This window comes from Erythrolamprus reginae, chromosome 9, assembly GCF_031021105.1.
Source record: "Erythrolamprus reginae isolate rEryReg1 chromosome 9, rEryReg1.hap1, whole genome shotgun sequence".
In the NCBI taxonomy this organism is placed as follows: domain Eukaryota; kingdom Metazoa; phylum Chordata; class Lepidosauria; order Squamata; family Dipsadidae; genus Erythrolamprus; species Erythrolamprus reginae.
The window spans coordinates 49,012,400-49,038,928 of NC_091958.1; the positions used below are offsets into that span (position 1 = coordinate 49,012,400).

Consider the following 26,529-nt stretch of genomic DNA (forward strand, 5'->3'; position numbering starts at 1 on the left):
TTGGGAACACACACACACACACAAAAATCTACAGAGGGAAATCTACTGTATTTTTGGTATAAGACGCATCATTCCCCCACCAAAAGAGGCTGAAAATTTGGGTGCATCTTATACTCCGAATGTAGTTTTTACTAAGCTTTTTAAAGCCCTAATTAGGTACTAACAGGGAACGTTTGGTAGGGAACGTTTGCGTATTTTCCGATGACTCTAAAGTGTGCAATAGGGTTGATATTCCTGGAGGGGTCTGTAATATGGTAAATGATTTAGCTTTACTAGATAAATGGTCAAAGCAATGGAAACTGCAGTTTAATGTTTCCAAATGTAAAATAATGCACTTGGGGAAAAGGAATCCTCAATCTGAGTATTGTATTGGCAGTTCTGTGTTAGCAAAAACTTCAGAAGAGAAGGATTTAGGGGTAGTGATTTCTGACAGCCTCAAAATGGGTGAGCAGTGTGGTCAGGCGGTAGGGAAAGCAAGCAGGATGCTTGGCTGCATAGCTAGAGGTATAACAAGCAGGAAGAGGGAGATTATGATCCCGCTATATAGAGTGCTGGTGAGACCACATTTGGAATACTGTGTTCAGTTCTGGAGACCTCACCTACAAAAAGATATTGACAAAATTGAACGGGTCCAAAGACGGGCTACAAGAATGGTGGAAGGTCTTAAGCATAAAATGTATCAGGGAAGACTTCATGAACTCAATCTGTATAGTCTGGAGGACATAAGGAAAAGGGGGAACATGATCGAAACATTTAAATATGTTAAAGGGTTAAATAAGGTCCAGGAGGAAAGTGTTTTCAATAGGGAAGTGAACACAAGAACAAGGGCACACAATCTGAAGTTAGTTGGGGGAAAGATCAAAAGCAACATGAGAAAATATTATTTTACTGAAAGAGTAGTAGATCCTTGGAACAAACTTCCAGCAGACGTGGTTGGTAAACCTACAGGAACCGAATTTAAACATGCCTGGGATAAACATATATCCATCCTAAGATAAAATACAGAAAATAGTATAAGGGCAGACTAGATGGACCATGAGGTATTTTTCTGCCGTCAGTCTTCTATGTTTCTATGCTTCCTCTGACAATCAGCTGAGCCTTTTTTCAGCTCTAACTAGGTGCTAACAAATGAAGCCTAGCGAAGCGATGGTCCCTTTGCCTGATTTTTCTCATTGTTTCTCTCTGGAAAGTAAAGAGAAGCAGGGGATAAAAACCAAGCACATGGGCTCAAAACCAGCAAACTAATGGGCTGAAGCTGACCAGACTAAAGACTAGCCAGATGAACGCCTGGAAGGCAGATTATTTTTCCCCTATTTTCCTCCCCCAAAACTAAGGTGCATCTTATACTCTGAAAAATACGGTAATTATTGAAAAATAAAGATAACTTATGAAGTCAGGCTGAAAATTAGCATTAGGTCATATTTTCTCCTGAGCTTTCTGGAACCTTTGGAGATGCAAAACTATACTTTAAAGCAGTGTTTTCCAACCTTGGCCACTTGAAGACATCTGGACTTCAACTCCCAGAATTCCCCAGCCAGCGAATGCTGGCTGGGGAATTCTGGGAGTTGAAGTCCAGATATCTTCAAGTTCCCAAGGTTCGGAAACACTGCTTTAAACTATAATTGGCTAATTTACCATTGAATTCCTAGAACATACCTATTTTGGTGGGGACTGTTGGTCTTTGATTATGTAACAGAACTGGGCAGCTGGGATTGAAACTGAACATCCTAATTGAAACTGAACATCTGTTTCCTTTGCAGAATTTATACATGGGATCTGAAAAAGGTAAGCATTCACTTTCAAATATTTAACTTAAAGTTTTGCATCTATTCTCTTTCCTATAAAACATGTTGCTTAATTGGAAAATTATTAGAGACATAAAGGAACTTCCTCCTGAACTAACGCCCTCTATTTGGTTACATTTGGAGTCTTCACATTTTTTTTAAAAATCCAGAAGTTGGGCAGTTACACATTTGTTTTCCAAAGGATTCCAAGGGGCTTTTATAAACCAGAAATTTGGCCCACAATACTGCCAGTTATAAACGTTTGAAATGTATAACAGAAAATGTTCACTCTAACTGTAATTGTTTTCTTCAGGTACTGTCGAAATATAATTTATTCTTTAATTCTGTTCAAAGTTACTGTAGAATATCTTCCTTAGAAATAAAATTCCTGAGGATTGTACAATTCAAAACATGTAATTACTTTGCAGGAAAAGCCTCAACTCCCGGATCCGCTGTTTCAGAGAAAGTGCGAACCAGACTAGAAGAATTGGATGATCTCGAAGAGGTGAGCAAAAATTCATTTTTAAGGCAAATAAATTTATGTCCTTTCTTTCAGCATTCTCTAGGATTTTCACATAGTCTACACATGCTGTTGTGCTGGAAACCTAAATCAGAACTTTGGGTTCTGTAATTTGAAACAGATTTTTTAAAATTGCAGGAAACCCTCAATTTACGACCACAATTGAGCCCAAAATCTCCATTGCTAAGCAAGACACTTGTTAAGAATATAAATAGGAATAGAGTAGAATAGAGAATAAAGAATAGAGAGTAGAGTACATAGAATAGAATAGGAATAGAATACAGAGTATGGCAATGGAATGGAGTGGAATAGAATTGCAACATGATCACAAGACTATGGGGATGCTGCAACGGTCACCTTTTTCAGTGCTGTTTATTATTTATTTTATTTATTTATTATTTAGATTTGTATGCCGCCCCTCTCCGCGGACTCGGGGCGGCTCACAACAAGGCATAAACAAATCGAACAAATCCAAATAATTTAAATATTTAAAAAAGTTTAAAAGAGAACCCCAATATACTAACAAACACACACACAAGCATACCATGCATAAATTATACATGCCCGGGGGAGATGTTTCAGTTCCCCCATGCCTGACGGCAAAGGTGGGTTTTAAGAACTTTACGGAAGGCAGGGAGAGTAGGGGCAGTTCTAATCTCCGGGGGGAGTTGGTTCCAGAGAGTCGGGGCCGCCACAGAGAAGGCTCTTCCCCTGGGCCCCGCCAACCGACATTGTTTAGTTGATGGGACCCGGAGAAGGCCCACTCTGTGGGACCTAATCGGTCTCTGGGATTCGTGCGGCAGGAGGCGGTCTTGGAGGTATTCTGGTCCAATGTTGTAACTGTTGTAACTTTGAACGGTCACTAAACAAATAGTTGTAAGTTGAGGACTACCTGTATGTTCCCCTAAGGTAAACCATGAGTCAGAAATGCTTGTTGGAGGAGAAAGGATGCTGTCTGGAATTTTTTTGGAGTGAATACCAGCGATAGCTGGTTTGTACCATTCAATCCAGCCATTCTGCATTTTCTAGGCTGTTCTCCCAAAGCGAGAGGAGAAAGATGTTAAAAAAAACAACTCACCCTTTTCACCCCACCTGCGTTCTCAGGGTTCCCCAAAAGAATTGCTAAACTTAACCCAGCAAGACTACACCAACCGGATTGAAGAACTCAACCAAATTTTAAAACATTTGAACTTATTAAATTAAATATATAATAGTAGTATCTTAAGAAATTTAAAAGTTAAAGTTTTATAGATTGGATAAGTGATTTTAACTATTTTACTATAGGGTTAAAACAGATATAAAGAAGTAGATTTTAAATCGAATAACTATATATATATATATCGTAATATTTTAAGAAATCTAAATGTAAGTTGTTGTTTTTTTCTTATTAGCTTAATTAATTAATTTTAATTAGTATAATTATTACTATTAAAATGATATTTTAGTAACGTATTGACAAAAAATTATAGATATTAGAATTGATTTTAATTATATGAATTATAATATAAAAATGGAAATAAGGAAGCAGAGTACTATAAACTGTATTTCTGTACTGATCTGAACATAGTCAGGGTTTTTTTTTTGTATTATTTAGACTTCTATGATTAGCGGAGCGATGGCAGCTCCTTAAATGTTAAATGTTGTATGTATTGTTTGTCTTGAAGAAAAATAATAAAAACATGTACCATTCAGTCCAGCCATTCGGCATTTTCCAGGCTGTTCTCCCAAAGCGAGAGGAGAAAGCTGATAAAAAAAACAACTCACCCTTTTCACCCCACCTGGTTTCTCAGGGTTCCCAAAAAGAATTGCTAAACTTAACGCAGCAAGACTACACCAACCGTATTGAAGAGCTCAACCAATCTTTGAAGGATGCGTGGGCCTCCGATCAGAAAGTCAAAGCCCTTAAGATTGTTATCCAGGTGAGCATAACACCATGATATGCAGGGCTGTAAATTGATGAAGGAGAAACGGAGATGAGCATCGTGACCTACAGTCAGACACGATTGTTAAGGAAGCCTTCACCCTTATATAATTTTTTCCCCTTCAGCATTTACATGCCTTAAAATTTGTCTACTGTTTTTTTTTTAATTTTTAGTAAACATAGTACCAAGATACCCAAAGTCATCTATTTACCTTTTCACAGTTTACATATAACTTGCATTTGCATTCCCACAGTATCCAGAATTGAACCTGCACTAAATGACTGCTTTGATGGGAAAGGGAAGTGGCTTAAAGCCCGGAATCCTTTTACTAAACTCTGCATCATAGGGTAGTATGTTTACCCTAAGTCCGTGTTTCTGGAGCAAGATAGTCCTGGGGGCTCTCGCTGATACGGTAAATGAAAGATGAGGGAATAGCTGAGCTTTAATTAGAGAGCATACTTTTCATTCAGAGACTTGGCTAGTACAGTAGTCCCTCGCTATACCGCGCTTCACCTACTGCGGCTTCACTTCATCGCGGGTTTCTGAGGAAGTCGATCGGCAGATTTAAACAGCCCGCCGAACTCGATCGGCAGGTTTTTCAAAAAAATAATAATATCTAAAATTGTAAATACTGTATTTAAATACTGTATCTAAAATAAATACTGTGTGGGAAGGGTTTATAAACACTTAAAACAATGAAAACTTACCAAACAATTACAATATAAATACTTAAATAAGTACTATTAGTCGATAAATTCCCCATCGCGGATTTCACCTATCGCGGCCAGGTCTGGAACGTAACACCAGTGATAGGTGAGGGACTACTGTATTCCATCTGCCCTTTCATATAACTTGCTAATATCATATTCTACAGAAAGGCTGAACTTCGCTATCATTCTTGATTCTATTTTTAATGAGAGAAGGAAACTCCTTCTCCAGCTAGGATTTCTCCAGATGTGTTGGACATGCCAGCCAGTGTAAGGAGAGGAAGCCAAAACGTCTGGAGGCATCCAGTTGAGGAAGCTTAAAATTTTACAAAGAAATTTCTATCTTCTTTGCTTTCTCTACTCTTCTGCTGAGCTCTGCATTTTTTTAAAATATATTTTTATTGAATATATAAATATTTAAAAAGACATCAAATATTTTATCATGTGCATACATCTTGAATTGCATTAAACAATTGAAGGATGTTGTGCATTGCTAACATGAGTGCACGTGCCCACACCCATTCCCTACCCCCACCCATGCGTACCCCCATGATTCCCTTGCACATGTGCACAATCCCCCCCATCCCTGCGCATGGGCACAGGCCTTAATGAAGCCTGGGGCAGTGAAAAACAACCAAACTAGCAAACCAAAAGTTTGGAAAAACAGATTTCTGGTTTGCCAGTTGTGCGGTTTTTCACACTCCCGAGCATTCAGGGCAGCTTCCCTGAACCCTCCAGAGTGCAAAAAACAGCACAACGGGCAAACCAGAAGTTTGTTTTTCAGAGTTGGCCTTCTCCGGGTCCCGTCGACTAAACAATGTCGTCTGGCGGGCCCCAGGGGAAGAGCCTTCTCTGTGGCGGCCCCGGCCCTCTGAAATCAACTCCCCTTGGAGATCAGAGCCGTCTCCTCCCTCCTTGCCTTTCGTAAATTACTGAAGACCCACCTATGTTGTCAGGCAAGGGGAAACTGAGCCCCTGGGTTTATATTATTTATGTATGGTATGTGTTGTATGTTTTTAGTAATGGGTTTTTAGATGTTTTTTAAATGTATTAAATTTGTTTACATTGTTGTTATTGTTGTGAGCCACTCCGAGTCTCCGGAGAAGGGCGGCATACAAATCTAATAAATTAAGTTAAATTAAATAGTCTGTTTTTTGCACTCCGGGGCTTCAGGGAAGGTTCCTTGAAGCATTCAGAGGGTGAAACGGTCTTCCCCAAGGCTGAAAATCAGCTGGCAGTGCGCACATACACACTGGAATTGACACAGGGCAATGCTTTGCGTGCCTCTAATATAGCTCCGTGTGCCACCTGTGGCACGCATGCCATAGGTCAGTGATTTTCAACCTTTTTTGAGCCGCGGCACATTTTTTACATTTACGAAACCCTGGGGCACATTGAGCGGGGCGGGGGCGGGGGGCTAAAAAAAGTTTGGACAAAAAAATTCTCTCTTTCTCCCTTTCGCTCTATTTCTCTCTTCCTCTTTTTCTCCCTTCCTTCCTCTTTCTTTCTCTCTCTCCATCCCTCTTTCTTTCTCTTCCTTCCTTCCCCTCTTTTTTGCTCTCTTTCTCTCTCCCTCCCTCCCTCCCTCCCTCTATGTCTTTCTCTCTCTTTTCTTCCCTCCCTCTCTTTCTCTTTCTTGCTTTCTTTCTCTCTCTTTCTCTCTTGTTCTCTTTCTCGCTCGCTCTTTCTCTCTTTTGCTTTCTTTCTCTCTCTCTCTTGCTTTCTTTCTCTTTCTCTCTCTCTCTCTTGCTTTCTTTCTTTCTCTGAGCTTCGCGGCACACCTGACCATGTCTCACGGCACACTAGTGTGCCGCGGCACACTGGTTGAAAAACACTGCCATAGGTTTGCCTTCATGGCTATATGAAATGCACAGGCACACAAACGCGAATCTCTGGAAAGGGATAGTCAGGGAGGCCCAGATGTCCTGTTTTTCTCCGAGCATTCAACACGACTGGCCTGTTTGGGAGAGGTCCAGCCCAACTAATAACTCCCCTAATGGATTGAAATTGCAACCTCTTCACATCTGTTTATTTTCTTTCTCCCTGGTTAATTTTCGCCCAGCAAAGTTGGTTGGCGAGAGTTGGAAACAAGACTTCCCAGGGGTTCGCTGTTGGGAGTACAGTATTCAGTTGTGGAGGTCTGAGGATTCTGGCATCTCCGTTCTACCTTTCCTTCCCTGCCTTTATTGGGAACGTTTATCTTTTGCCGCTGGAATGACATCTGGAATATATTACAAATAATACGGTGGGGCTTAGCAGCGGTTCCATTCCATCGCAGTTGGGTTAAGAAGGAATTTAGTGCTGAAGAAATCCGTAGGCAGCTGGAGAGTCAGCCAGGAAATAAATAAGAGAATGCTGGAGAGTTGAGGTGGAAATCTTGGGGAAAAGGAATCCTCAATCTGAGTATTGTATTGGCAGTTCTGCGTTAGCAAAAACTTCAGAAGAGAAGGATTTAGGGGTAGTGATTTCAGACAGTCTCAAAATGGGTGAGCAGTGTGGTCGGGCAGTAGGAAAAGCAAGTAGGATGCTTGGCTGCATAGCTAGAGGTATAAAAAGCAGGAAGAGGGAGATTATGATCCCGCTATATAGAATGCTGGTGAGACCACATTTGGAATACTGTGTTCAGTTCTGGAGACCTCACCTACAAAAAGATATTGACAAAATTGAACGGGTCCAAAGACGGGCTACAAGAATGGTGGAAGGTCTTAAGCATAAAACGTATCAGGAAAGACTTCAATCTGTATAGTCTGGAGGACAGAAGGAAAAGGGGGGACATGATCGAAACATTTAAATATGTTAAAGGGTTAAATAAGGTCCAGGAGGGAAGTGTTTTTAATAGGAAAGTGAACACAAGGACAAGGGGACACAATCTGAAGTTAGTTGGGGGAAAGATCAAAAGCAACTTGAGGAAATATTATTTCACTGAAAGAGTAGTAGATCCTTGGAACAAACTTCCAGCAGACGTGGTTGGTAAATCCACAGGAACTGAATTTAAACATGCCTGGGATAAACATATATCCATCCTAAGATAAAATACAGAAAACAGTATAAGGGCAGACTAGATGGACCATGAAGTCTTTTTCTGCCGTTAGACTTCTATGTTTCTATGTTTCCATCTTTGTGGTCTCACCAGCGCTTTATATAAGGGGATCACAATCTCCCTCTTCCTGCTTGTTATACCTCTAGCTATGCAGCCAAGCATCCTACTTGCTTTTCCTACTGCCCGACCACACTGCTCACCCATTTTGAGACTGTCAGAAATCACGACCCCTAAATCCTTCTCTGCTCTTCAAATCACAGGCTATCTTTGAGCTGCCTTTTAATCAGCAAAATGACACTCTGTGTGTAATGGCACAACAGATTAATTTTCGTTTCCCTTTGTCTCTCCACCCAGTGTTCTAAGCTTCTTTCAGATACAACCGTGATTCAGTTTTATCCCAGTAAATTTGTCTTAATAACAGACATTCTTGATACCTTTGGTGAGTATAGAAACTACTTTATTTTTTTTCCTATTTAAACAAAAGAAAAATAGGAATGGTTTTCTGAAAATTATTTAAGCAAGCAAGAAATACTGGAATAGGAGATTGGAGAAGGAGAACCTTCTTAGTCTATAATAGGAGGGGGGGAAAAACAGATGGATCCAGTAGCACATTTTCCCACTAATTAATTTTATTAAACAGCAGCAGCTGTTGTGAATTACAGCTCACAAAACCTTATGCCCTTAGTAAAGTTCTGAAGAGAAGATCGAGGCTTCTCTCCAACAGAAGCAAAAGGAAATTTTGACAGAAATGTAACCCCATCCTTTTTCTTAGCAATTTTTTTTTTTTGCAGTGGCTTGAACCTCTTAACACCGAACGGTTTTCCTCTTTGGGTTTAACCAAAATGGCTTCAACTTCAAGAATAACTATTTTCATGTCTTGTGTAGCCAAATGCCATTGCAACCTTGCCTTCCAAGAAAGTAGAAACCTTATTGGCTTCCTTCTAAGTATGTTGGCTGCAATAGCTGACAAGCCTTCATTTCAGTGGTTCTCAACCTGGGGGTCGGGACCCCTTTGGGGGTGGTCAAATGACCATTTGACAGGGGTCGCCTAAGACCATTGGAAAAGACAAATTTCCCCTGGTATTAGGAATGTTCTGCGTAAGTTACTGTATAAAATAAATGCTGAATTAGAATATAAATAAACACCACCAACTTATTTTAAAAGTAGTACAGTGTTCCCTCGATTTTCGCGGGGGATGCGTTCCGAGATCGCCCGCGAAAGTCAAATTTCCGCGAAGTAGAGATGCGGAAGTAAATACACTATTTTTGGCTATGAACAAGCCTTCCCTTAACACTTTAAACCCCTAAATTACAATTTCCCATTCCCTTAGCAACCATTTAGATTATTACTCACCATGTTTATTTATTAAAGTTTATTTTTTAAAAAAAATATTAAAGGCGGACGAAAGTTTGGCGATGACATAGGACGTCATCGGGTGGGAAAAACCGTGGTATAGGGAAAAAACCCGCAAAGTATTTTTTAATTAATATTTTTGAAAAACCGTGGTATAGACTTTTCGCGAAGTTTGAACCCAGGAAAATCGAGGGAACACTGTACTGTATTTGGATAATCACACACGAGGGATTTTTTGAGCATCCATCTCTTTCATTCTGCAATTTAATAAAACAGGTTTTATCCTCTTTTAAATCTGGATTTAAGCAAGATACAATAATGTCCCCATTATCCCACTTGAGGGCAGCATGATGTAATGCCAAAAGTGCATTTAGCAAACCAAAGGCACAACAAATGATTAGAATGAGAGGAGACAGAGAAAAAGGAGTCTTTATTTAGATTTGTAACCCATTCTCCTCTGACAGCAGGAGATGGAAGTGGCGTGAGTCTGCCACAAAAGATTTTAGAAAGGAGATCCAGTTAATACCATAGGAGAGCAGTTTTTCAGCGCATTTCTTAAAATATTTGATCGCTTAACATAATATCCTCTGTTTTCTCCTGTGAGTTCCAAAGGAATGGATAGCATGAGGGTTAATTCATTTCAAAAACAATTTTACAGCAGAGATTTTACCAATAGAGAAAAATGTTTGCAGCTCAGGATTGAATCGTGGAGTGATTGGTGCTCTCTGAGCATAGTTGTTTTCATGAAGGTGTTTCAGGGTCCAACTAGATAGCATCATCAATGTTAGAGGAGAGTGGGGTTTGTAGAGCGGAGAAAGAAGAGAAGGATTGTGAGGTCCTTCATACTCTCTGGTTGCTTTCTTGCAGATATTTTATGACCCAACCAGGTAACATCATTGGTGCTAACATGCCCCAACTAGCTGTACAACGGTACCTCTACCTACAAACGCCTCTACTTACGAACATTTCTAGATAAGAACCGGGTGTTCAATATTTTTTTGCCTCTTCTCAAGAACCAATTTTCACTTACACACCCGAGCCTCCGAAACTGTAACCAGAAAAGGCAGGGAGAAGCCTCCGCGGGGCCTCTCTGGAAATCTCCTGGGAGGAAACAGGGCCGGAAAAGACGGGGAGAAGCCTCCATGGGGCCTCTCTAGGAATCTCTTCAGAGGAAACAGGGCCGGAAAAGGCAGGAGAAGTCTCTATGGGGCCTCTCTAGGAATCTCTTCGGAGGAAACAGGGCCAGAAAAGGCAGGAGAAGCCTCTGTGGGGCCTCTCTAGGAATCTCCTGGGAGGAAACAGGGTCTCCACCCTCCCTGTGGTTTCCCCAGTCGCACGCATTATTTGCTTTTACATTGATTCCTATGGGAAAAATTGCTTCTTCTTACAAACTTTTCTACTTAAGAACCTGGTCACGGAACGAATTAAGTTCGTAAGTAGAGGCACCGCTGTACTTTTAATTTTCTAATTTTTAATCCATCTACTTGATAACCAATAGTTCATTTCCAGTACTTGCATCCAACATTGCTGTGCAAATTTACCATCTTATTGTTATCATTGCAGGAAAATTGGTGTATGAAAGGATCTTTTCTATGTGTGCTGATCATTGCAGCCCGTTGCCAGGTAGATTGTTCCACAGCGAATGAGATAACTAACCCTCATTGGCATTCTTTGACCCCAGTGGCTAGTTGGAGACAAAACTGTTTAAAATTAGCAGTAGAAAGAATGAATAAGGTGGTATAATGCTGGTACCCACTAAAATCATTCATTCATACGCCATGCTGGTGTCATTGGGTCCCTGGCTCAACGTGAAGATGATTTTCCTGTTAAATGTGTATGCAAATGTATTATTTATTTTATTATTTATTTATTAATTGGATTTATATGCTGCCCCTCTCCGAGGACTCGGGGCGGCTTACAACATATTTACCTCCTGCCTTTATTGATACAAATCAAGGCATAAAACTCTTCCACTTATTTCTCATAACAGTGATGGTGAACCTTTTTTCCCTCGGGTGCCGAAAGCCTGCGCGCACACACTATCGTGATTGTGCGAGTGCCCACACCCATGCCTCCGGGACCGTCTTCTGCTGCACAAATCACAGCGGCCGATTAGGTCCCACAGAGTGGGCTTTCTCCAGGTCCCGTTGACTAAGCAACGTTGTCTGGCGGGGCCCAGGAGAAGAGCCTTCTCTGTGGTGGCCCCGGCCCTCTGGAACCAACTCCCCCCAAAGATTAGAATTGCCCCCACCCTCCTTGCCTTTCGTAAGCTACTTAAAACCCACCTCTGCCGCCAGGCATGGGGGAATTGAGATCCTCTTTCCCCCTAGGCCTTTACAATTGTATGCATGGTATGTATGTATGTATGTTTGGTTTTTATATTAATGGGTTTTTAATCGTTTTTAGTATTGAATTACTATTGTACACTGTTTTATTGTTGCTGTCAGCCGCCCCGAGTCTCCGGAGAGGGGCGGCATACAAATCCAATCAATCAATCAATCAATCAATCAACAAACAAACAAACAAACAAACAAACAAACAAACAAACAAACTCTCCCCGGAGATCAGAACTGCCCCCACCCTCCTTGCCTTTCGTAAGTTGTTGAAAACTCACCTTTGCCGCCAGGCATGGAGAAATTGACACATCCCCTAACTACTTGGTTTATGTATGGTTTGATTAGGTTGTGTGATTATTTTATTAAGGGTTTTTAAATTGTGTTTTTAAATATTGGATTTGTACATTTTTTATTGTTGTGAGCCGTCCTGAGTTCTTGGAGAGGGGCGGCATACAAATATAATAAATTATTATTATTATGAATTCAATGCCTGGGGAGGGCGAAAATTGCCTCCCCTGCCCCCCCAAGAGACCCTCTGGAGGCCAGAAACAGCCCATTTCCCAACTTCTGGTAGCCCTGTTTTTCACCCTTCCTTGGCTCCAGAGGCTTCCCTGGAGCTGGGGAGGGCAAAAACGCCCTCCCTCATTTCCCCAAAGGCCCTCCGAAAGCTGAAAATATACTGGTCAAAAAAATAAAGGGAACACTTAAACAACGGAATATAACTCCAAGTAAATCAAAATTTGGGGAATCAAACTGTCCACTTAGGAAGCCACCCTGATTGACAATCAATTTCATTTTGTTTTCAGCACATTCAACTTTGTACAGAACAAAGTACAAAGAGAATATTTCATTCATTCAGATCTAGGATGTGTTATTTGAGTGTCCCCTTTATTTTTTTTGAGCAGTGTACCTTCCCAGAGCCTCTGTGTGAGCCAAAAATCAGCTGGCCAGCTCGCACATGTGTACTGGAGCTGAGCTCGGGCTATGGCTCGCGTGACGGCAGACATGGCTCTGCCATAGGTTCACCATCACTGCCATAGGTTCACCATCACTGTCCTATAACACCTTTAGGTTGGGTTGGATTATTATTATTATTATTATTTATTGGATTTGTATGCCGCCCCTCTCCGCAGACTCGGGGCGGCTAACAACAGTAATAAAGCAGCATATAATAATAATCCAATACTAAAAACAGTTAAAAACCCATTATTATAAAAACCAAACATACATACGGATATACCATGCATAAAATTGTAAAGGCCTAGTGGGAAAGAGTATCTCAATTCCCCCATGCCTGGCGGCAGAGGTGGGTTTTAAGTAGCTTACGAAAGGCAAGGAGGGTGGGGGCAATTCTAATCTCTGGGGGGAGTTGGTTCCAGAGGACCGGGGCCGCCACAGGGAAGGCTCTTCCCCATGGTCCTGCCAAGCGACATTGTTTAGTTGACGGGACCCAGAGAAGGCCCAGTCTGTGGGACCTAACTGGTCGCTGGGATTCGTGCAGCAGAAGGCGGTCCCTGAGAGAGATTGAGTTGGGTTGAGTTGAGTTGAGTTGGCTTGTGTTGGGCTGAATTGAGTTGAGAGAAAGTGACTCGACCCAAGTCACCCAATTGGCTTCCATACCTATGGGACTCCAGAACTTGCAGTCTCCAGTTTCGTTTAAAAAAAAAAATATATTTATTAAATTTTCCATTTTTTTAAAAAGTACATAATCATATTTACAGATGAATCTACATCATATATACATTCCTATCGACATTGTCTTCTAATTACTTTTAGATTTCTTGATATTTTATTTCGATGTTTCTTTTGAGTTTCTTTTTTTTGTCCATTGGTACCATTTTGTCCAGGTTTCATAATAGTCCGATTCTTTCCGATTATTAAGTTCCATTGTCAATCTGTCCATCTCTGCACAGTCGTATATTTTCTTGATGATCCCATTGCCTTCAGGTATTTGCGGATTTTTCCAGTTCTGTGCAAATACAATCCTTGCAGCTGTTGTAATATGCAAGCTTAGATATTTTACATTTTTAGAATAGGTACCTCTCATAATACCCAGTAGACAAAACTCTGGCGTATATTCTATTTTTGTACTTGTTATTTGACACAACCAATTATTTATTTTTTCCCAATATTTTCTTGTCTCTGGACATAACCACCATAGATGAAAGAAGGTGCCTTGAGTGTTTTTACATTTCCAACACATTGGACTACACACAGTCTCCAGTTTTTAGTGTAGCATCACTATACCAAACTGTCAGAATAGTTCGACACCCCTTGTGATCTTTGGCTTCTGCTTATTGCTCCCATTTGGGTAGTTTGTGGTTCTGTGTTTCCTTTGCCTGAAGCTCAATTAGGGTCAGCCAACGGTTCCCTCTTCGCAATCTTGCTGGGATGAGAAATCCCAGGTATGGCAAACGCGGACAATTTCCTAAGCCGAGCTTTGTGCCCTGAGCGGCTGTCCGTGAGAAGAGAACACCCTCATTATGCCTTGTGCTCATTCTTTCCGTTCGGATAAAAGAGAACAGATTCTGATTGAGCCCATACCATCCAGAAGCCGGGCCTGCAGGAGAAATAATTGGCAAGGACTCCGCTGTGCCCTTGATAACAAAACCCAAAGCTTTACGCCTAAAAAAACCCTGAATGCTCCGTGAAGCCAACATTGCATTGAAAATTCTCCCCTCTTTAAAAAACAAAACAACATTGAAATGTTTATGCAACCCGAAATCAGTTCGGCTTCGCAGAAGGGTTAGTTCGCGCTTTATTTATTTATTGGATTTGTATGCCGCCCCTCTACGGAGACTCGGGGCGGCTAACAGCAACAATAAAGCAGTGTACAACAGTAGTCTGATGTTAGAAATAATTAAAAGCCCATTAATATAAAAAAAACCCAAACATACATACATACATACCATGCATAGAATTGTAAAGGCCTAGGGGGAAGTTTTTCCCCGAACGCCATCACTCTACTAAACAAATAATTCCCTCAACACTGTCAGACTTTCTACTAAATCTGCACTTCTATTCTACTAGTTTTTCTCATCATTCCTATCACCCATTTCCTCCCATGTTGACTGTATGACTGTAACTTGTTGCGTATATCCTAAGATTTTTATTAATATTGCTTCTTCATTGCTTATTTGACCCCTATGACAATCATTAAGTGTTGTACCACATGATTCTTGACAAATGTATATTTTATTTTATGTACGTTGAGAGCATGTGCACCAGGACAAATTCCTTGTGTGTCCAATCACACTTGGCCAATAAAAATTCTATTCTATTCTATTCTATTCTATTCTAAGAAGGTCTCAATTCCCCCATGCCTGACGGCAGAGGTGGGTTTTAAGCAGCTTACGAAAGGCAAGGAGGGTGGGGGCAATTCTAATCTTTGGGGGGAGCTGGTTCCAGAGGGCCGGGGCCACCACAGAGAAGGCTCTTCCCCTGGGTCCCGCCAAGCGACATTGTTTAGTTGACGGGACCCGGAGAAGATCCACTCTGTGGGACCAAACTGGTCGCTGGGATTCATGCAGCAGAAGGCGGTCCCTGAGACCTTTGTTGCCTTCCTAATCTTTCTTCGAGCAGCTTCAGCTAAGGGTGCTTGTCCTTAACGCAACTCATCAGTTAATACATGCTTGAACTGCAGATCCTGGATCCCCAGTAGCGTTCGATTATGTAAGAGTCCTCAGGGATGGACGGTGGCGAAAAGGGGCGAGGAGTGCAGCCTCTCCCAAACTTTCTGCCTAGGCTCTGTGTGTTTGAAGAGAAACAGCAGTGGAATAACAAACGGTGGCGTCTTGCAATTGAGGGCTGCTGTTCCTCTTGTTCCCAAAGAGGTGCTTGGAATACAGAGGGGATTAAAATCACCCTAGGCCGCACCATCAATCCATTTGTTCCACTTTTGCTTCACAATAAACAAAGCTGGCCTTTTTTCTCCCAAACAACCAAGGAAACAGGGCTTGATGGAATGAAATTGGGTCAGTCAAGAACCAGGTCAGATGTCTTGAAGCTGCCCAGGGATACAATTTTCCCCTTAAGGTCAATCTTGTGGATCAGGCCATTGGGAGGTTGAGGTAGAGTGTCCATGGAGATTCTCCATCATGGAAACATAGAAGATTGATGGAAGAAAAAGACCTCATGGTCATAGTTCCCTCTAAGCTGAGCAGTGAACAATCGCTCACTTACAAATCATCACCAACTCAGAGTTTTTCAAACCTGCCCAGAAGCCGAGAGGGAAAGAGTGAGAGGGAAGGAGAGAGAGAGGAAGAGAGGAAGAGAGAGAAACAGATAGAAAAAAGAGAGGAAGGAAAAGAGAAAGAAAAAGAATGGGAGTAAGGAAGAGAGAAAGAAAATCAAAATCTAGTTTGAAACTAGCTCAACTATTTAAGTGGCATTTTGATATTGATAGAGTTGCCCTATTATGAGCTCACTCTTATAGACACACAGTACAGTATTTTATTTTGAAATTCTCTGAGGCAAAACAGGGTGGTTTTATTTATTTATTTATTTGTTTGTTTGTTTAATTAATTAATTAATTAATATTTCTGTGCCGCTCAGTCCCGAAGGGACTGTCGCTCAGACACTATACTTTTCCGCCCACCCCAAAAAAAAATTAGAGGGAACACTGCTCATGGTCCATCTAGTCTGCCCGTATACTGTTTCCTGTATTTTATCTTAGGATGGATATGTCTTCATGGCATCAGACCAGAATATCTCCGAGACCGCCTTCTGCCGCACGAATCCCAGCGACCGATTAGGTCCCACAGAGTGGGCCTTCTCCGGGTCCCGTCAACTAAACAATGTCGGTTGGCGGGCCCCAGGGGAAGAGCCTTCTCTGTGGCGGCCCCGACTCTCTGGAACCAGCTCCCCCCAGAGATTAGAACTGCCCCTACCCTCCTCGCCTTTCGCAAACTCCTTAAAACCCACCTTTGTCGCCAGGCATGGGGGAACTGAGATATCTCCCCCGGGCCTATACAATTTATGTATGGTATGCTTGTGTGTATGTCTGTTTAATAATGGTTTTTTAAAATATTTTAAATAGTAAATTATTAGATTTGTTATAAACTGTTTTTATTGTGTTGTGAGCCGCCCCGAGTCTACGGAAAGGGGCGGCATACAAATCTAATAAATAAATAAATAAAATAAAATGTGTTTATCCCAGGCAAAAATTGGAAAATGCCAAGAACCATCACAAACCAAAAAGTATTGATATCTAGTTTCAAAATTGGGCAGTCACAATCTATAAAATTAGCTTTATTAATGATGCTATATTTTTATACCCTTGAATGATGTTTTCTCCTATCTGTATGATTACAGTACTGTATCTAATTTAATTTAATTGCGAGATAAAATAAGGAAGTGGATTCTTAATTAATACTTCTCTTTTTTAAAAAAAAAATTTAATCAGATAATTTTACTCCTGAAAGTGTGAACGATATCGCCAAAGAAACCTGCTTAAATTGGTTTTTCAAGATTGCGTCCATCCGAGAACTCATCCCAAGATTGTATCCTTATTGGAATAAGATTTTCATGAAAGAAATATTGTCTGATTTATACTCGAATTTCAAATGGATTTAGTGTGTTCTCCAAGGAACGAAGGAAGAATACCAAGTGGGTATCAAGAGCTCTCAAACCCAGAGATCCTGATTGGTCAATAGAAACCAATCAGTGAAGTAAGCTGGCTATTTAAATCCATATATCTCTAAGTTTCTGAGGTTGGAAAGCTCAACCTTTAAAGCAATAACCAGATAAGCAATAACCAACTTAGTACAGTGTTACCTCTACCTAAGAATGCCTCTATTTACGGACTTTTCTAGATAAGAACCGGGTGTTCAAGATTTTTTTTGTCTCTTCTGAAGAACCATTTTCCACTCACAAACCCGAGCCTCCGAAACTGTAACCGGAAACGGTGGGGATAAGCCTTAGTGGGGCCTTTCTAGGAATCTCCTGGGAGGAAACAGGGCTGGAAAAGGCGGGGAGAAGCCTCCATGGGGCCTCTCTAGGAATCTCCTGGGCGGAAACAGGGCCTCCACCCTCCCTGTGGTTTCCTCAATCACACACATTATTTGCTTTTACATTGGTTCCTATGGGAAAAAATTGCTTCTTCTTACAAACTTTTCTACTTAAGAACCAGGTCATAGAATGAGTTAACTTCGTAAGTAGAGGTACCACTGTATGTATTAGTTATCTGTCTGTATAACTAAGTGTAACCACAGGACCTCTTACTGAATTGTGAATTAAAATGTCTGCAGTAAAACCTAATCAATACCTGACCATTGATCTCTCAAAATCTGGGAAAACTTAATTATTAAGTATGAAAATCAAGAACATTTTTCCTACTTTTAGCAGGCAGAATTATAGAGAGGTGCTGGGTCAGTTTGAGGTTGTCTAAATATTTGCAAACTATGTCATTTTAAAAATGTTTTAACTTGCATTCCTAACTGCTGGTATCAAGGAAAATTTCGTAACCATTCTGGAAATATATTACCTACTTCTTTTGCTAGGTGTAATTTTATTCTGAATTCTTTTGTTTTTCCCTAACTCTGTGCCAGTTATGTGGAGACGTCGATACTGAAGTGCAACAGATTTCTTTCCAAAACGTAAGGCTTGATAGCATTTCGTAATTCAATATAGGTCGTTCTCCAGTTATGGCTGTAATTTAGTCAGAAATTAGAGTTATAAGTCATGGCGATCACTAAGCAGATGACCGTGTGACCACGGTTGGTTTTTATGACCTTTTTGATGGTGGTCATTAAGTAAAGCTATTACACACAATGGGTATTTTTTGTAATGTAAACTGGAAGTAAACAAATTTCCAGGGAAAAAAACTACAGTAAAAACTAGCCAAGTGCTCAAAATGCTATTATTATTATTGTTGTTGTTGTTATTGTTGTTGTTATTATTTATTAGATTTGTATGCCGCCCCTCTCCGTAGACTCGGGGCGGCTCACAACAATAACAAGAACATTGTAAGAACATAATCTAATAATTTAAAAAACGCTAAAAACCCCATTATTAAAAGCAAACATACACACAAACATACCATGTATAAACTGTATAGGCCCCGGGGGAGATGTCTCAGTTCCCCCATGCCTGACGGCAGAGATGGGTCTTAAGAGCTTTACGAAAGGCAAGGAGGGTGGGGGCCGTTCTAATCTCCGGGCGGAGTTAGATTAGATTAGATTAGATTTATTGGATTTGTATGCCGCGCCTCTCCGCAAACTCGGGGCGGCTCACAACAAGGTAAAAACAATACATACCGTAATAACAAATCCAATACCCACCAATCCAAATACAATTTTAAACTAAAAAATTCATAAAAAACAACCCCAGAATATTAAAAACACGCATACAGTTGGTTCCAAAGGGTCGGGGCCGCCACAGAGAAGGCTCTTCTCCTGGGTCCCGCCAAACGACATTGTTTAGACATTGCAATGTTATGACTAGGAAGGGGGTGTCCTCCAGAATTTCAAAACGAGGTCATAAGTAGCTCTAGGGACGTGCATCCTAACTTCAAAAGTGACCAGTTATAAGTCAAGGAACTACTTGTAAATTTAAATAAATGGGATGCTTGTGGCATCGAAACACAGGGATTGTGTCTTGAGACTTCTCCATCATCTCTTTACAGTTTCACTTAATTCTGATGGTCTCTTTTGTGTAGGACATTAAATATAGGGAAAGACATATATCTGGGATACAAAGAGCTTTTTTTATTGATTGCTCCCTAAAATTTAGCACACTGATCAGAGAAAGTTCCTTGGTCATAAATAGCAGAATTTAGGCTTTAGAGTTTTAACTGTGGGACCAACACTGTGATAGGAAGATAGGTTTTTGATGTATAGTTTTTTGTGGAGTTCTTTCTGGTTTGCTGTTGTTTAACTGTGAAGCATTGGCCTTGAGAGTTTAAGGGCCGCAAAAATTTTGCAGTGTCTCTCAGCAAATGTCTTGAGTAAATTTGCAGCAGCCTACGCTTGTTTCCTGTAGTAAAAACTCTGCTAGTGCTAAAAGATTAAGGGCCTCGTGAAATACTAGCGGGGCAGAGAGCTTTATGAACCTTGGGCTACACTCTTCTATCTACTTAGAATGGTTCTCGTGGGGTTGCCCTTTTGTACAAACTGTGTAGAGGTCCTTCCTCCTTCACAGGATATTTGTTAGATGCTAGGATTTATTGTGCTGGCTGCAAAGGGTTTAGGATAACTAGTAAGGCTCCTGACTATATTTTGGATTCTCAGTTTAAGGGGTAGCTAGGCCTTTGAAGTTATCAGAAATAATACCAGTAGAAGAGAATATTTTTATTTATTTATTTATTCATTCGATTTTTATGCCGCCCTTCTCCTGAGACTCAGGGTGGCTTACAACATGTTAGCAATAGCACTTTTTAACAGAACCAGCCTATTGCTTCCACAATCCGGGTCCTCATTTTACCCCCCTCGGAAGGATAGAAGGCTGAGTCAAACTTGAGCCAGTGATGAGATTTGAACTGCTGACCTACAGATCTACAGTCAGCTTCGGTGGCCTGCAGTACAGCACTCTACCTGCTGTGCCATCCCGGTTCATCTGTGTCTCAAGGTTGAAATCTTAGTTCTATCTGAGCTTAGTTGATTTTTTTGCAGACATTTCATTACCCAACTAGGTAATTTCATCAGTACTAAATGGTGTTATGATATTAGAATGAAACAAATGATGTTACCTAGTTAGGTAATTAAACATCTGCAAGAAACAGCCAAGCTCCGAGACCACCACGGACCCCAACTGTCAGAAGTGAGCCTCAGCTTCAGGCATGAACTCTGTTTCTCAAATTATGCTTTTTAGGGGAATTTCGGAATGTCTCCCCCGATTGACTTCCATGATCCGAGGAATTGGTGATCCTTTGGTGGCTGTCTATGCCAGAGCGTATCTCTGCAGGGTAAGAGGGGTTTTTTTTTCTTACCAATCTGATTTTACAGAACAATAGAAAAAGAATTATTGGATTAATGGAAACATCGAATGATTGAAATAATTATTGACTATTTATTGAATTGAGTCCATGAACCATCATTTCAAATAGTTCTTCTTTTAGTATAAAGAAAAAAAAAGTCCATAAAACCAGGCTGTCCAATCTTGGCAACTTTAAGACCTGTGGATTTCAACTCACAGAATTTTACAGCCAGGTGTGTAGAGGGAGTTGAAGTTCACAAGTCTTAAAGTTGTCAAGGTTGAACACTTCTACCATAAAGGTTTCTAGGCTTTTTAAAAAAATGCTCATTCGGACTGTTTTAGGATCCATTCCTCCATTATTATTCCATCTGCGGAGCTCCAACACTTGAGACTTTATTTATTTATTTAGTCATTCATTCATTCATTCATTCATTCATTCATTCATTCATTCATTCATTCATTCATAGAAACATAGAAGACTGACGGCAGAAAAAGACCTCATGGTCCGTCTAGTCTGCCCTTATACTATTTCCTGTATTTTATCTTAGGATGGATCTATGTTTATCCCAGGCATGTTTAAATTCAGTTACTGTGGATTTACCAACCATGTCTGCTGGAAGTTTGTTCCAAGGATCTACTTCTCTTTCAGTAAAATAATATTTTCTCACGTTACTTCTAATCTTTCCCCCAACTAACCTCAGATTGTACCCCTCTGTTCTTGTGTTCATTTTCCTATTAAAGACACTTCTCTCCCAAACCTTATTTAAAGAAATACAAAAGTGCACAGAACTGTATTAAGAAAAAACAGATGTTTCATTCATTTGGTTCCTCAAACAGGTTGGGATGGAAGTAGCTCCTCATCTGAAGGACAACCTCAACAAGAACTTTTTTGACTTCCTTCTAACCTTTAAGCAAGTAAGTAAACAGCCTGTCCTTATCGAAGCAGAATCTGCACCCACACCCTTTCCTCGATAAGGTTCTTTCCCACATCCCTAGTTCAGACAGAAAAGGGTTGTAGCTGTTGACAGGGTAGAGAATCTTTGGAAGTAGAAAAACTAGTCCATCTGTTCCAAATCATTGAATGCTCATCCATATGGTAGGTCTTGGTTTGTAGTTATTCCTCAACTTATAGCCATTCATTTAGTGGACTTTTGAAGTCACAAAAGAGCAGTGTAAAAGTAATTTATGACCAGCTCCTGTGCCTATGATCTTTGCAGAATCTCCACAATCATAAGCCCAAAATTCAGGCCCGTTATGCATGTAATAGAATAAAATATAATCTCCGGGACAACCTTCTGCTGCACGAATCCCAGCAACCAGTTAGGTCCCGCAGAGTTGGCCTTCTCCGGGTTCCGTTGACTAAACAGTGTCGTTTGGCAGGACCCAGGGGAAGAGCCTTCTCTGTGGCGGCCCCGACCCTCTGGAACCAGCTCCCCCTAGAGATGAGAATTGCCCCCACCCTCCTTGCCTTTCATAACCTCCTTAAAACCCACCTCTGTCGTCAGGCATGGGGGAACTGAGATATTCCTTCCCTCTAGGCCTATACGATTTATGCATGGTATGTTTGTGTGTATGTTCGGTTTTTAATAAGGGTCTTTTTAATTATTTTAAATATTAGATTTGTTATATGTTGTTTCATTATTGTTGTTAGCCGCCCCGAGTCTACGGAGAGGGGCGGCATACAAATCTAATAAATAGATAGATAGATAGATAGATAGATAGATAGATAGATAGATGATAGATAGATAGATAGATAGATAGATAGATAGATAGATGATAGATAGATAGATAATAGATAGATAGATAGATAGATGATAGATAGATAGATAGATGATAGATAGATAGATAGATAGATGATAGATGATAGATAGATAGATGATAGATAGATAGATAGATGATAGATAGATGATAGATAGATAGATAGATGATAGATAGATAGATAGATAGATAGATAGATGATAGATAGATAGATGATAGATGATAGATAGATAGATAGATAGATAGATAGATAGATGGATAGATAGGATAGAATAGAATAGAATATAGAGTAGAGTAGAATAAGTAGAATAGAGTAGAATAGTGAAGAGTAGAATAGAATAGAATATAGAATAGAATAGAATGTAAAATGGAGCCGAAAGAGTAGAGAATAGAATATAAAATAGGATAGAATAGAAATAGAATAGAATATAGAATAGAAAATAGAATAGAACATAGAGTAGAGTAGAACAGAACACAATAGAATAGAATAAACTTTATTGGACAAGTGTGATTGGACACACAGGGAATTTATCTTAGGTGATGTCACTTTTGCTCATCTCCACATTCATGTCCTGCAGCCTAAGCAGACTGACCCCTCTGGGATTGCTCCAATTTCTACGCCTTTCTATGCTTCCACCTCCGATCAGTTTTCCCAGAGTTTTCCTTGAGGTCAGCATCCCAAGCTTTTGCTTTACGGCGAATCCCTCCTCTTTTCCCACCCCCTGGACTTTTTGGGTGACCGTTCCGCCTTGGATGTTCTCCACAGGTTCACGGGGATACTGTCCAGAACCAGCTGGTGGCCCAGTGTGTGGAGATCCCGTCGTATCTAACACTTTATTCTCCGGCAATTGACTGGATTCTACAATGCATCGCTTACCGAGCTGCAGAGGTAAAGAAAAAAGGAAAGTAAACTCACCTTGGAAATATTCTGAAGGTTTTTAAAGCTTGGTATAATGGAGAATGTTCATCTGATTGCAGCCAAGGTTTTCATTGGACAGGTTGGGAATGAAGAGGGACACTGGCTTAGGGCAGAAGCTCTTTTGACCATGGCATATTTTGATCTAATATCTAATCGCATATTTTGATCTAATATCCTATCGCAAACTCCTTAAAACCCACCTTTGTCATCAGGCATGGGGGAACTGAGATATCTCCCCCGGGCCTATATAATTTATGTATGGTATGTTTGTAGGTATGTCTGCTTAAAAATGGGGTTTTTTATTAAATTTTAAATTGTAAATTATTAGATTTGTCAGGAACTGTTTTTATTGTGTTGTGAGCCGCCCCGAGTCTATGGAGAGGGGCGGCATACAAATCTAATAAATAAATAAATAAAATAAATAAATAATATCTCAGGGACCGCCTTCTGCCGCACGAATCCCAGCGACCGGTTAGGTCCCACAGAGTTGGCCTTCTCCAGGTCCCATCGACTAAGCAATGTCATTTGGCGGGACCCAGGGGAAGAGTCTTCTCTGTGGCGGCCCCGACCCTCTGGAACCAGCTCCCCCCAGATATCAGAGTTGCCCCCACCCTCCTTGCCTTTCGCAAGCTCCTTAAAACCCACCTCTGTCATCAGGCATGGGGGAATTGAAATTTTCCCTTCCCCCCAGGCTTATAGAATCTATACATGGTATGCTTGTATGTATGAGTGGTTCTTTAAATTGGGGTTTTTTAGATTATTTTTAATATTAGATTTGTTTTCATTGTCTTTTTATTGTTGTTAGCCGCCCTGAGTCTTCGGAGAGGGGCGGCATACAAATCCAATAAGTAAGTAAGTAAGTAAGTAAGTAAGTAAGTAAGTAAGTAAGAAAGAAAGAAAGAAAGAAAGAAAGAAAGAAAGAAAGAAAGAAAGAAAGAAAGAAAGAAAGGTTATGATACTAGGCTAGAAACCAAGCAACTTTGAGTTCTAGTCCCACCTTAGTTATTCCAAAGGTACTTTTTCAAGAGACAACTGGACTTTCTGAAAGTCCAGCTGCTTTTTGAAAAAAGTACCTTTGGGACAACCATGACCTGGATGACTGAGAATCTCCATAGATATAGTTCTGCCTTAGGCATGAAAACAAAATGATTATGTATTGTTTTTAAAACTGAAAAACCCCTCAATAAATGTATTTATATATATATATATATAAAAAAAGAAAACAAACTGGGTGACTTTTAGCCAGTCACTAGGAGACACTGAGTTCTATTCCTTCGTTAGGCATGATCAGAAGCAACATGAGAAAATATTATTTTACTGAAAGAGTAGTAGATCCTTGGAACAAACCTCCAGCAGACGTGGTTGGTAAATCCACAGGAACTGAATTTAAGCATGCCTGGGATAAACATAGATCCATTGTAAGATAAAATACAGGAAAGAGTATAAGGGCAGACTAGATGGACCATGAGGTCTTTTTCTGTCGTCAATCTTCTATGTTTCTATGAAAATCAGCTCTCAGCCCAACTCACTCACAGGATCAGGGTAGAATAGAGTAACAGAGTTGGAAGGGATGTAGAGTAGGGTAGAGTAGGGCAGGGTAGGATAGGGAAGGGAAGGGTAGGGTGGATAAGATAGGACAGAACAGAACAGAACAACAGACTATGAAGGAACCTTCGTTGTTGTTGTGGGGAAAATAGAAGATCTATTGGATCTGCCTTATTTGTAAAAATTATAAAGGCGGGATCTAAACATATGAATAAAATAATAATCATAAGCATGCAATCACTCCTCCTCCCATAGTTCAGCTTTCTGTTTGGAGAATTCTGGGAGTTCAAACCCACACATCTTAAAGAAGCCGAGAAACACTGGCACAGCTACTAATATTCAGCAGAAGAAAAGTTAATTTGGTGGAGTGGGACAAGGAACTGATTTAACATTTCTTTCAAGGCTGGGCTTAATTGACAGATGAAGAGTTCCCTAAGACAGCCCAAGTTGTGCTATGTCATAGGTTTGCTTTTTAATCTGATAAATAAATAGAAACGTGGTAACCCCAAATATTCTGCGGGCAACCTTGTAAAGACATTTGAGACAAATGCCTTAAACAAGATCTAAGTATTGCCGACAAGATCATATGCTGCAACGTCCTGCCTGTCGGCGACTACTTCAGCTTCAACCACAACAACACAAGAGCACACAACAGATTTAAACTTAATATTAACCGCTCCAAACTTGACTGTAAAAAATATGACTTCAGTAACTGAGTTGTTGAAGCGTGGAACTCATTACTGGACTCCATAGTGTCATCCCCAAACCCCCAACACTTTACCCTTAGATTATCTATGTTTGACCTATCCAGATTCCTAAGAGGTCAGTAAGGGGCGAGTACAAGTGCACTAGAGTGCCTTCCGTCCCCTGTCCTATTGCTCTCCTATATCTCCTATTCCTTTCTTCTATTCCTAAATCTCTTCTTCTATTCTTTCACTGATATGTTCTATTCCTATATCTTCTTTTCTATTCTTTCTTAGATATATTTTACTATGAGTATCTCCTCTATAACCTTCATCATGTATTTTACTATGTGTGTATATATATATATACACCCACTAAAACCCTCATTGTGTATTGGACTGACTAAATAAACAAACAAACAAACAAACAAACAAACAAACAAACAAACAAACCATTTGAATGCAGAGTCTCCTTCAAACCCCCTGAGCGTAATGTACCCTTCCAGTTCTTCCAGCCCAGCTTGTCTCTTGGCACAAAGCAAACGAACTTGTTATCCTACTTTGGAATCCTCCTGGGTGCCATTGTTCACACTCCTTTTTCACTTTTGTCATACGGATGACACTTCCTTTTATTTTTAAACTCCGGTTGGCTTAGCATGATCTCTCCTTTAAGACCATCTGAAGCAAGACGTCGGATTTCTAATGAGACACTTCAGCCTGCCAATGTTTTTTTATTAAAAAATAAAATAAAACGCTTCCGAAAACACAAGCATGTGGAAGCACCAAATCTTACACAACCTGAGCTTTTAGCTCAGTTTTCCAGGCATCTTGAAAAAAACAACAGGCTCTTCGCCAGAAATAAGTTTTGTTCCTCCTATCTGAAATGCAAAAATTGCCGATTGATTTGTGTAATGACTATTGGGGATTCGCTTCATGAAGATTTGCTTAATCAACCATTAATTCCAAAAGTACCCATTGCAGACAGTTGATCTGCTTAATGGCTGTGAATTCGCTTAACAGCCTTCTCCGGGTCCCGTCGACTAAACAA

At 40.4% G+C, this 26,529-nt stretch overlaps 1 protein-coding gene across 3 annotated transcripts in view; it reads left to right on the forward strand.

Moving 5' to 3' along the window:
* The window catches only part of VPS35L (VPS35 endosomal protein sorting factor like), an 81,164-nt gene that overhangs the window by 6,211 nt on the left and 48,424 nt on the right, over positions 1-26,529 (forward strand). For all 3 annotated transcript variants that reach the window (XM_070761156.1, XM_070761157.1, XM_070761155.1), the window contains exons 5-14: positions 1,761-1,785; positions 2,213-2,289; positions 4,095-4,223; positions 8,328-8,412; positions 10,891-10,950; positions 17,068-17,164; positions 18,212-18,259; positions 20,472-20,565; positions 21,414-21,491; positions 23,101-23,223. In XM_070761156.1, coding sequence (XP_070617257.1) covers positions 1,761-1,785; positions 2,213-2,289; positions 4,095-4,223; positions 8,328-8,412; positions 10,891-10,950; positions 17,068-17,164; positions 18,212-18,259; positions 20,472-20,565; positions 21,414-21,491; positions 23,101-23,223 — 816 coding nt within the window. The remainder of the gene's footprint in view (positions 1-1,760; positions 1,786-2,212; positions 2,290-4,094; positions 4,224-8,327; positions 8,413-10,890; positions 10,951-17,067; positions 17,165-18,211; positions 18,260-20,471; positions 20,566-21,413; positions 21,492-23,100; positions 23,224-26,529) is intronic.